At 40.0% G+C, this 12,078-nt stretch overlaps 1 protein-coding gene and 1 long non-coding RNA gene across 2 annotated transcripts; one reads left to right on the top strand and one right to left on the bottom strand.

Moving 5' to 3' along the window:
* Nucleotides 1-391: 391 nt before the first annotated feature.
* Nucleotides 392-1,665, bottom strand: LOC105416881 (uncharacterized). Its single transcript, XR_964780.1, has 3 exons — nucleotides 1,628-1,665; nucleotides 1,110-1,168; nucleotides 392-556 (listed from the first exon to the last, which is right to left on the bottom strand). It is a non-coding gene; the product is annotated as an uncharacterized lncRNA (long non-coding RNA).
* A 934-nt stretch (nucleotides 1,666-2,599) lies between these two features.
* Nucleotides 2,600-12,027, top strand: slc12a3 (solute carrier family 12 member 3). The gene is made up of 26 exons (XM_003967089.3): nucleotides 2,600-2,974; nucleotides 3,055-3,192; nucleotides 3,534-3,609; nucleotides 3,688-3,783; nucleotides 3,854-3,993; nucleotides 4,084-4,194; nucleotides 4,660-4,771; nucleotides 4,854-4,984; nucleotides 5,091-5,175; nucleotides 5,263-5,423; nucleotides 5,588-5,695; nucleotides 6,723-6,846; nucleotides 6,975-7,076; nucleotides 7,151-7,306; nucleotides 7,394-7,493; nucleotides 7,805-7,916; nucleotides 8,052-8,189; nucleotides 9,533-9,639; nucleotides 9,715-9,797; nucleotides 9,910-9,981; nucleotides 10,103-10,192; nucleotides 10,352-10,463; nucleotides 10,547-10,633; nucleotides 10,962-11,100; nucleotides 11,175-11,242; nucleotides 11,324-12,027. Exons 1-26 carry the CDS (start codon nucleotides 2,690-2,692, stop codon nucleotides 11,463-11,465), a joined length of 3,075 nt encoding a protein of 1,024 aa, XP_003967138.2. The 5' UTR covers nucleotides 2,600-2,689; the 3' UTR covers nucleotides 11,466-12,027.
* Nucleotides 12,028-12,078: the final 51 nt, after the last annotated feature.

Genomic DNA, 12,078 nt, shown 5'->3' with positions numbered 1-12,078 from the left:
AGCAAGTTACGGTCAAATATTTTATTTCTACTGCCAATATTGTGTAAAATAGTTACTTTCTGCCAAATCCGTTTTACTAAATAATCAGTCTCCTTATGGAAGCTCATTTCTGCCCAGGCAAAACTATTTAAAACTCATTATTTGGTAAAAGTATATCTCTCAAAATCTATGATGAACTCTTAAATGCAACAGCAGCAAATTGATTCACAAAGGAGTTTTCAGTCGTACCTGTTAACTGAGAACTATGAAAATATGTGTATTTGCATATTTACCAGCAAAGATTATATATTATATATTTTATGGTGTCTTAATTGATTTCCACAATAATGGCAGTGAATAAATCATATTAATGTATAGAATCTAGTTCTTTTATGTAAATCCACCTGGCACCTGGTGTCGAATGAGTCGGGACGCTCTTCCCGAGTCTGTACGGGATAGATAAATTTGTTAAGCACTTTGATATACTTCTAGTAGTGTTAATGTTTTATAACCTTCTGCATCCTTGATTCCATGGTTGCTCACAATGCCACTGATTCCAGATATTGTGCTTCGCTTCCTGGAGAAAATAAATAAACCACGACATAAATGAATAAATAAACATGTTAAAATAAAATACACCACCCCAGAGCAAAGGCACACCGGGTTAATGAATAGTCGATGAAAGAGAAGTGTTTAGGCGCTGGAGCCGCCCGACATGTCCCCAGGAGTTAATGGAGACCTAAACAGAGTTGAAGGTGAAATGATATCTGATTTACAAGGATCAGTAGCCAGACAACCCTCCAAATCAAAACTGAGTTAGTGTTTTACAAGCAGGTTCAATAACTCAATAGCTAACTGCTTGTTATGAGTTCTGAGATGAGTTAGAACAGGAAATTTTTCCTTATTATGGCTATAAATGCCCTGTCCCTACCTTTACTGAGGAACGACAATAATGTATAAAGAAAATAGCTTAATTTACATGTTGCACCAACGAGCACATCAGTCCAATGGATTTGAATTGATTTGATTTGACAGTAAATTCCAATTTAATAAGACTTTATAAGAATCTTTGTGGGACAGTTTCTGAACTTTATGAGAACCATAGGTGGTCGGTTAAGAATAAGACTTACCATGCATATCTTTAAGGATTTAAACCATTGCTTCAAGGTCATTCCAATTTGTCAGTATGCTGAAGGTAACACATTTTGGTCAGGTGCTGCCTCAGACTTCACAAATCACAAGATCGGTTCCTCTTGTAGTGCAACAGAGGTCCCTCCTGTATATCCATTAATATTCTGGCCACATTTACACACATTTACATGCTTGGAAGTTGGCAGGGGCAGTAGTGCTCTTAAAATTGATTAAAATAGTTTTTAAAAAAATATATAATCAGATTTATGCATTTATTTTTTTCATAGTCTAGCAAAAGCCATCAAAGAGACTAGGCTTGTGTTCAATTGGATCTGTCGGAACGGATCCACGAGCACTCTTCCTTCAACCTCATTTGGCTACTTATCCTGAGACTGCATGTTCAAAGGAATCAGTGATCAAATCCGATCTTGATTTTCGGCTCTCACAAACAGCTTGATCACTTCAAATTAACTGTACAAAGGCGGCTTGAGTTGCATAACATGTTCGCTGATCTTACCTTACACGGTGTGCTGACACGCTCTTGGCCTAAATTTGAGGGAGACGGTTTCTCTTTTCCTTCGTCTTCATCCTCTTCCCCCAAAGTTTGGTCACAGGGACAACTGTGGACTAGGTGAGGCTATTAGAGTATCTCCTGACAGGTCACAGGAAGTTGGGCAGTACCAGCAGTCATTTATTAGTGGAACATAACATTTTTGGGGGTAAATTAGGGACGATAGAAGAGTAAAAGCCTCATATGTATGGAGATGGTCAGCACATAACAGTACTTCTTCATAAAGTACTTCTTAGCTTGCATTTTTTCCTATAAATGACAACCATATTCTAGTTTTGTGGTTTTTCAGTATTTGACAACTGGAAAATTGGGACAAATAACAAAAATAGCACTTTTTATTATTTCCCACTGTTGTCTAAGCCTACAGTGTGTCGTTCTTCTACCAATATTATTATTTGTTCCATGTTTACTGCACCTTTGGCATATTGGCTGCATGACGTGGGGATGAACTTACAAGTAAGAAATGAATGTTTCAGTTTACTCACAAGCAAGCAAAGTTCATAAGCAAGTGCAGAACATTCAGTCAAGGTTAAATGTCAGGCTGTTTTATGAGGCCGTACTACTTACATTCCTACGACCGAGTGGTTTTTGATTATGTAACTTTAAAATAATTTTTAAAACCCCTGTCCCAGCTACAGGAGATGAAAATCTTTGGAAATTTGTGCCAAAAGAAATCAAATCATCAGCAACATCTGAAGGGTACTGCTTTAGGGAACAGTAATCTGTACATCTGTATTTCTTTGTTCAACCATAAGGTGAAATGACCCGTGTCAGGTTTAATAGTTCTTGTAATTATGGTTTTGTTCCTTGTTTGGGCTTTGCTTTACTTGTCGCATGGCCCCGAGCTCTTTATTGTTTGGCTAAGGTTAAAAATATAACCAGTTCTCACAATAAAGCCTCCTTCTTCCGCCTTGAACAGCAGAATGGAATCAGCACCTTGAGCACCGGACCAGGAGAAGTCCAGCTTACCTGAGATCAAAACTGAATTTTGTAGCTAAAAACGGTTCAATGGAGTCACCAGTGGTCAGCGACGGTATTCACCTGGCTGCCTATAAACCCAGACATTCTCCGTCTTTACCAGAGGGGAATGGATCAGCAGGAGGATACTCAGACTCTGACTACTACCATCGTTATGGTGATGGCAGCAATTTAGCATCTAGTGGCTCGGATGCATTAACAGGCTACGAGACTCTGGATTCTCCACCAAATTATGACTTCTATGCAAACACAGAGGTGTGGGGTCGCCAAAGGCACTTTAGACCATCTCTGTTCCAGCTTTATGCACAACCGGAGGTTGGAATTCGTTCTTTAAACAGTTGTAGTTCTTTTAAAATGACTTCTTACATTTGTGATTTTGGGTTTTCTCTCATTAGGATGACACCAGACCTCCAATGTATGAGGAGACGACGGGCGAACAGGGGATAAGTGGAGACAGCTCCTGTGACGATGAGGAGGAACAGAAAGAACCGCCGCCTGAACCTACACGGTTTGGTTGGATACAAGGTGTCATGGTAGGAAGAGTTAGCATAGTCTTGACGACTAGACGTATGCGGGTTTTCACCCTGACCACAACAGGTTGCATCTTTAGCTTTGCTTTCTTGTTGCACAGCTCTCACTTCTGCCAACTTTCCAAATCACAAAAGTGTCACTTGTCTATTCCTTTAGGAACATAACTGAGATGCAGTCTTGTTTCTGTTCAGTTTTTTAAGTTAGCATGGATTTTAGCAGCTGCATCGTCACTACAAATCTGCCTTCATCTCTGCTTTCCCCCATTTTGGAACCTTCGCTATTGGCTTTTTTTAAACTGAATCCAAATGAGCTTTTGAACTTAGTTGTTTTATTTTGTTCGCAGATACGCTGCATGTTAAATATCTGGGGGGTGATCTTGTACCTAAGACTGCCTTGGATCACTGCTCAAGCTGGAATAGGTAGATCAAAACAAGCTCTCTATCTTACTCCAAGTTTTTTAAGTCTTGCGTTCTCTCTAAACTGTCCTTCTTCCTCAGGAATGACCTGGGTGATCATCTTATTATCCTCTTGTATTACTGGAATCACTGGCCTTTCAACGTCAGCCATCGCTACCAACGGAAAGGTCAAAGGAGGTATATGGTAACAAACATACAAACAATAAACAGAAGATCATTTTATTTTAAACATGGTTCTTTTTATCAGGTGGGACCTACTTCCTGATCAGTCGTAGCCTCGGTCCTGAGTTGGGCGGATCAATCGGCCTCATCTTTGCATTCGCTAACGCAGTGGCTGTGGCCATGCACACTGTCGGCTTTGCTGAGACCGTCACAGACCTAATGCGTGTAAGTCAGATGTACATTTTTACGTCCAGATTCGTGAATCTGGACAGAAAAGTCGGTCCAATTACAAACCATTAAGGTCTGATTTCCCAGGAGAATGGAGTTTCTATGGTGGACCGAACCAACGACATCCGTATCATCGGCATCATCACTGTCACGTGTCTTCTTGGTATCTCCATGGCTGGAATGGCATGGGAGTCGAAGGTTAGCCTCATCCAAAAATATCCGCTCTGGCTACACAGCCTTCGTTTTGAGTGCAATGAACAGATATCAGATCACATCCACATCTTTCACCTTCATTCAGTCATTAAAAACAGAAATTAATTAATAATTTGGAGTCATCAAACTCCAAATTATGCCCCAAAAACATAATAACTAGTTAAATCATAAACCCTCCACATTACGAATTATTGGCCCCACTGGGTTTGTGGTATGTGAATAATTTTGTTTTTCCAAATAATATTATGTTTGTTTTAATTGAACAACCTTGGACATTAAAAAATAAAACACATTGTTTACTATAAAGGTAAACTGTAATCACATCTAGATTATTTACCTATTTCAAAAATAAGCCTTGTTTTGCAATATTTTGCATTTTTTTGTTCCGATACTACCGGCTGCCACTTTATCTCGTGTAACTTATGTAAATGCACAGAATTCCTTTTACAGGCCCAGGTTCTGTTCTTTCTGGTGATCATAGTGTCGTTTGCAAGTTACATCGTCGGAACCGCAATTCCGGCTACGCCACAGAAACAAGCCAAGGGGTTCTTTAGCTACAAAGGTAAATCAGCTAGTGATCGAGTGCGGAACATAAGCAATGACATCCAGGAGAGAATTTTAATTGCCTCCTTTGCCTTCAACAGCTGATATTTTTGCGACTAATTTTGTCCCCAACTGGCGAGGAGAACAGGGCAGCTTCTTTGGCATGTTCTCCATCTTCTTTCCTTCTGCGACGGGAATCCTGGCTGGAGCAAACATCTCAGGAGATCTGAAAGTATGCTCGTTTAAATTACCTTGTGGTTGACTGTGATTTAAAATGGGAAGGAGTTCATTCAAGAGAAACAAACTATCTCTCTATAAACCTTTCATTTCCTTCCCAGAATCCAGCAGTAGCTATTCCGAGAGGAACATTACTGGCAATATTCTGCACCACCGTGTCGTATATCATCATCTCGGCCACTATTGGTAAACATTGCAAAGTGAATTTGTACATACAGACGGCTTTGAGGTGATGCTCCAGCAATGTAGGATAAAGTGTTTGTCTCTTCCCAGGTGCCTGTGTGGTGCGTGATGCTTCCGGCCTCTTAAATGACTCTCTGTCAGTGACCGCATCACCGGAGAGCTGCACCGGTTTCGCCTGTCACTACGGATGGGACTTTAGCGAGTGTACCAACAACAAGTCGTGCACCTACGGCATCAGTAATTACTATCAGGTCAGGAAAAGATTCAGGGAAATCTCTTTTCACCAGTTTTGGCTCAAGTAGAAAGTGAAAACAGTGAAATTTTAGCTCTACCTGAAGAATCTGATTTCCTGAACCAGATGGATTCATTGGTGGAAAAATGGACTTGAGTTTATGCGAGATGTTTATGTTCTCAGTCAATGGGCCTGGTGTCGGCCTTTGCCCCTCTCATCACTGCTGGTATATTCGGAGCTACGCTGTCCTCGGCTCTGGCCTGTCTGGTGTCTGCTCCCAAAGTATTCCAGGTACCAACACACAGAACCCATTACTACACCCTCTGTGTGCCTCTGACCAACCATTCATTTTCATGAAAAGGAAAAAAGTAAGTGTTCACACCCTCTTAGAATGGTAGGGTCCACCAGCCCTCTTCTCAGCCGGTTGCCTGAACACTTGAGGGGGGAAGAGTCTTGGTCACGGAAGGTAACACGGAACCCAAAGATCAGTCTGGCTGAACTGCAGAGATGGAGTCCTGGTTGATGCAAACCTCCTTCAGACAGGAATGATGGAGACGCTTAGAAACAATAAATGAAGCAGGTTTTCCCCTATCGTCCAGATCTGTGTCTTACTACAGCTCTGTCTTTGAGCGCTTCAGGAAGTTCTTTTGAGCTCAAGGATCTCATTTTTGCTCTGCTTCGCATCAGGAGCTGTAACCCTTACTTAGTCAGGGGTGTGTTCCTTAAAAATCAGGTCCAGTCCATGTAATTCAACACAGCTGGACCCGGAGACCCATTTCAAAGACATACGCACACACACACACTGTTTTTACCAGTTAATTGGTCATATGCCTGCATTTTTAAAATCACTAATGACATTCCTGTCCTAATCATACATTTTGTAATATCTAAGACTGATTTATTTAACAAGATGAACTCGCAGCTGATGTGATTAATTCAGTCCAAATTGACCAAATAGTACTAATTCATGTGGGGACAACTGATGCATCTTAAGAGAAAGAGACAAAATCCCTTATACCACATTGGCACTACATAAACAAATAGTTGAAAGTCTGGATTTACTTGCAGTTTGCTCGCATGCAGGAATGTAAATCAATGTGTTTGCTTCAGCAGACTTCTCATTTTTCAGTTCGACTCAGTGATGGGGACTTTGTTGGGCTCCAACTGTCCTCATTGAGCTATAGGCTGTCACCAGCTGCTGACGCCAACTCCTTGGCTTCCTTTAAAGCTTCTCTGATTAACTGCTGTCACCAAGCAAACGCCCTAAGGGGTTGCTGATATGTGGTTCACCTGTCTTGTCTCTTTGTTTCTCCGCCAGTGTTTGTGTAAGGACAAGCTCTACCCTTTCATTGGCTTCTTTGGCAAAGGTTACGGGAGAAACAATGAACCCATCAGAAGCTATATACTGGCTTATTTCATCGCTGCCTGCTTCATCCTCATAGGTGAAGCTCAGCATTTACCTTCTGGATGTTGAATTTGAATTTCCTTGTATTTTAAAACTATTGAGGAGTTGCGTGATTACATCCTATATTTATTATAATGCTCTGGCTCTGCTCTCTCTACCCAATAGCCGAGCTGAACACCATTGCTCCGATCATCTCCAACTTCTTCCTGTGTTCGTATTCTTTAATCAATTTCAGTTGCTTTCATGCCTCGATTACTAACTCACCAGGTAAGAGGGCCAACATCAATGAAATTTGAGTGTTTTTAGTGTGTGTAAGCAGGCGCTGATGTGTGTGTCACCAGGTTGGCGTCCGTCTTTTAAGCTATATAACAAATGGTTGTCATTGCTGGGAGCCGTGTGTTGTGTGGTTATTATGTTCCTGCTGACCTGGTGGGCAGCGCTCATTGCCTTTGGCGTCGTCCTCATCCTTTTGAGCTACACGCTGTACAAAAAGCCTGGTAAAATGAGAGCATAGAGTTAGAAAATACCATTACCATCACGGTATGCTCCATTCTTTTCACATTTCTCTTTCATTTTATATTAAGATGTAAACTGGGGATCCTCCGTACAAGCAGGTTCTTATAATATTGCGCTGAACCAATGCGTCGCCCTCAACCACGTGGAGGACCATGTCAAGAACTACAGGTCAGTAACGCTCATCATATGTCCTCTTTTTTTAACATCTTCACACTCTCAGCGTGTCAGTTATCGCTGTATACATGTGAATTTATTAACAAACCACACACTGACAAAGAAAAGTTTTTCCTCAAGAGAGAATTAAATGTACCGGTAATGGAGTAATGCTTATGCCTGTTGAGATACACTTAGTAGGATGGAATCTTGCATCACATTTGATGAGGATTTGCAGTCTTGTAATTTAGGTCAATCCTGCTAACTCACACTGTGAAATCACTCCAAAAGTGTTGATGCGTATGTGTGAATTTCTCACATTTCAGGCCTCAGTGTTTGGTGCTGACTGGCGCTCCTGGCAGCCGTCCAGCTCTGGTGGATCTGGCCGCCTGTTTCACAAAGTATCTCAGTCTCATGATGTGCGGCAATGTGATCACTGTGAGCTCAACTTGGCACACACAGACGCATATTTTCTACGGATGGCTACAAATTCAAGTTGACTTTAACTAATTAAAACATTCATTTCTAAACATGTTTTATGTTTCATGGCTTCGACTGTCACTTGTTTGGCAGGAGGAACCCTCTCCATCAGCAGTAGAAAAGGCAAGTGGCAAAACTCATGTTACCTGGTTAAACCAACGGAAGGTGAAGTCATTCTACAGAGGTGTGGTGGCGCCAGAGCTACGATCTGGAGTAAACGTGCTGCTGCAGGTCAGAATCCAATGTTGAACATGTCTTTTATTTTGGAAAAATAACTTATTTTGAAAGGTATGGATCAGACGCATGCAGCCACCTAGGCGTTAGCCATGGTAAAAACAATTAGATTGATGAGCGAAAATATGACCTGGGTTATTTAAAATGTGACTTTTTGTTCATTGAGGATAATAAAGGACATGAACCCTAATAGTGGGTTGTGAACCAATGAACCAATCAATTGTGGGTCCCACAGTGAGAGCAGCTGAGAACAATAATCAAAGGTCTAGTATTGTCCAGTTTTGGAATCACAAAGATACTGCTTCTCCCATGAGTATGATATTAGTCCTTTTCTTTTTCCCGTAGCATTCTGCAGTAAACCTATAAATAGTGAAGAATGACTATTAAGTTTTTACCCTCGAAAAGAAATCTAAATCTTTTTTTTTTTTAAGTGACCTCCTTAAGATTTAAATTTACATGCAGGTTTAATTAATATTTTACATACTTTAGATACATTAGTTTATTCCCCTTCTCTTGCAAATGATCAGTCTGTTTTTTTACTTTTCGTCTGTTATTTTAGTCATTTATAGCGTATATTTTTTAATCTCCTTTTAAAAGGGTTAGATTATTTCTTAGAACAAGATTGTTACTGGCAAATCTTTACCCCTATCCAAGTTACTCATCCCCTTATACTGTATTTTATAAACTATCTCTCAGTTGTGGGGAGCATGGTTTGTAACCCGAATGAAAAGATTGTTTAACCATGAACCCTCAACCCTACAAGCAGACTGAAATCTGTTAGCACAACTATTTCCTTCACTTGATATCCTGAATAAGAACAGCACACAGACCTGTTGGCATTATAATACAGGAGCCAATCATGAAAGGAAGTGTGGGAAAGTGGGCTGCAAACACCCAACTGTTGCAAAAGACATCATTTAGCCAAAATTCTTAACATTCATGAGTGTATTTTTCATTTTAACTTGAGTAGTGAGGTGTGATTAGACCTATCTGTACTGACTGACATGTGATGATGTCAATGAAAGGCTCATGAAATTTATAGAAATGGTGTTTGATATTTTTTAACTGTAGCAATTTCTAAAGGGCATTTTGAGAGATTAATTCTGATCACAAGTATGTAACACAGCCTCACAAACTTAAATATCAAGCACCACATTTCAAACGCTGTTATTATTAACAAGAACAGCTGAACTTTTAATGACATCCCAATTAAAGAGAATAGATGTGAAAATTTTATGTTATTTGATCACGTCCCACAATTCAGATTGCGCAATATTGGGGAAATAACGAGGCTAACTGGCTTTTTAAAATTTATTTATTTATTTTTTGCCTTTTTTCAGGGTGCGGGATTGGGTCGCTTGAAGCCAAATGTGTTGCTGATGGGCTTTAAGTCAGACTGGCGCAGTGACTCACCTTGTGCTGCACACAGCTACATCGGAATCCTGCAGTGAGTACGAGGCAGGCAAGGAAAATCCACTTGATGAACATCATTCCCTGTTAAGGTTAACTTCCTGTGTTTCAGAGATGCATTTGATCTGCAGTATGGAGTATGCATACTGAGGACAAAGGAGGGCCTGGACGTCTCTCGTCCATCTCAGTCACACAGTGAGAGCTTTCTCTTGGATTTCAGTGCACCTGTCAGCTTCTTTTCAGATAATGAGGACAGTCGCTGAAGAGCTTGTTTGCAATAAATGCCAAAAATCTCTTTTGACCACAGTAAACGAGGCTTTTGACGGAGGACCAGAGGGTACAAACATTGTTTCTACCCGTTCTACCACAAGCGCAACTTGTAAGTTTATAAAATCTCAAATGATGAGCTATTAGGCTATGGGTGGGGGAGCAAGATGTAGAATGTTACATACCTTTTCAATACATCTGAACTAAAATATATATGTATATTTGTATTTTAGCTACGGTCTTGGCTCCTCAGCCAATTACTGTTTTCCAGAAAAAACAAGGAAAGAAGACTATTGATGTGTACTGGCTTTCTGATGATGGAGGTCTGATCATTTTAAAATCTTTAGCTTCTCCAATAAGGCATTGAAATCTGACTTTAAATTTGCAGTTTCATCCCATCCTGTGCCATAATGCAGATGTGTTTGTCTTGGAAAGATGTTTACCTTAAACTCAGTTTAATTATATGCTTTATTTTTTATTAGGTTTGACGCTACTGCTGCCCTACCTGCTCACTCGCAGGAAACGCTGGGCCAGGTGTAAGGTCCGAGTGTTTGTAGGAGGAGAGGTTGAAAAGAAGGAAACCCGAAAAGAGGAGTGAGATTGTGGAATATGTATTGTCAGGTGCCATTGCTGTACATATGACCCAAATATGAGGAGCTGTGTTTTTTTACTCTCAGGGTTGTGGCACTGATAAAGAAGTTCCGTCTTGGTTTCTGTGATGTTGAAGTGCTTCCTGATGTCTATCAGAGCCCCCAGCCTGCAAAGTGAGGCACTTGTTGAGTAAATGCCAGAGTTGCAAAAGAAAATCATCATGAAATAAATGGCGATGTAATCATTATTGTTTTCATCACTTTTAGCTTACACTTCCATTTGTGTGATTTTCTTGTAAAAATGACTCACTTCTTTGCATTGATTACTTAATTTTTTCTTTAAATGATTGAATTTCCATGGCAAATTTATTCATCTTTCATGTCAGACCATGTATGATAAACCGGTTGTCGACTGGAAATAAAAATCTTCTTCTCAGTTGTTTTAAATTCTGATCATCACTTTGATTCAGCAGTGTCCTCTGCATGTCTCTGTGTTGTCTAGCATCCAGAGGTTTGAGAATATGCTCAGTGACTTTAGAATAGTCACAAATCCAAAACAGGACACTGAGGCAGAACTGCCAAGACAGCAGGAGGAGCCGTGGATGATCAATGACCAGGATTTAGAGAAGAACAAGAGCAAGGTTTGATATTATTGATATGAGATATTTAGCTGTCCTCTGTGAATGACCTTATAAATCCTCTCTGTGGCTTTCAGTCTCTGCGTCAGATTCGCCTCAATGAAGTTCTCCATGATTATTCCAGAGATGCTGCACTGATTATCATGTGAGTAGAGGACTCCTTGAGTCTTCACTTCGATATGTAGCGGGTTGACATTTTAAACCCTCTTTGCTTTCTCTATGACAGAACCATGCCAGTGGGAAGGAGAGGAGTGTGTCCTAGCACTCTCTACCTGGCCTGGCTGGACTTCCTCTCACATGATCTGAGGCCTCCGGTTCTCCTGGTCAGAGGAAACCAAGAAAATGTTCTCACCTTTTATTGCCAATGACAGTTATCACTGAAAATGATTCATGATGAAGTTCCTGAAAGTTATACTTGATTAGCAAACCTTAAGTGCCATGTTTAGTTCCTGTATAATTTTAATCTTCTTTGGTTTAACTTTGTAGATATGTAGGACTTAATTAATTCAGGATGCTTTTAATACAATTATCCAACATAAAATGCTCGTTTCTATATGTATTTCTGTTGCTCTTGTTATTTTTGTTAACTGAAAACATTCCTTTTCTTTGTAGTTTGCTTTAATAAATGTATAGGGACTTCATTTATGTGAAACTAATTTTATAGATCATATAATTTTAGTTTTTGTGCTTGGGTAACCAAATGCAAATGATGTGTTTCGGATGTTTTTGGGCTGCTTTCATAGTTCTCAGAGTAATCTCTCTGAGTGTGTCCACTGTCTTTACAGAGAACAGAACATCAATACAGCAAAAACAGTAGTAAACAACATTTCACATTTTCTGGAAAGGTCCTGGAACAGAAGGACTTTAAGCTGAAAAAATCTGATGTATCTCATGGTGTTGAAATTATATATATATATATACGTGTGTGTGTGTGTGTGTGTGTGTGTATAAATATAGATATATAGATATATATACGTGTGT

The sequence above is a fragment of the Takifugu rubripes genome, chromosome 9 (genome assembly GCF_901000725.2).
Source record: "Takifugu rubripes chromosome 9, fTakRub1.2, whole genome shotgun sequence".
NCBI lineage: Eukaryota > Metazoa > Chordata > Actinopteri > Tetraodontiformes > Tetraodontidae > Takifugu > Takifugu rubripes.
This window is presented reverse-complemented; position numbering and strand designations above follow the sequence as displayed.

What these genes read in the sequence shown, in the direction of transcription:
- slc12a3 (XM_003967089.3), top strand. Translation starts at nt 2,690, where the DNA reads ATGGAGTCACCAGTGGTCAGCGACGGTATTCACCTGGCTGCCTATAAA. An exon ending in CACGCTGTACAAAAAGCCTG is followed by an intron (nt 7,307 to 7,393) that starts GTAAAATGAGAG and finishes TTTTATATTAAG; the next exon opens with ATGTAAACTGGGGATCCTCC. An exon ending in CTGGCTTTCTGATGATGGAG is followed by an intron (nt 10,193 to 10,351) that starts GTCTGATCATTT and finishes ATTTTTTATTAG; the next exon opens with GTTTGACGCTACTGCTGCCC.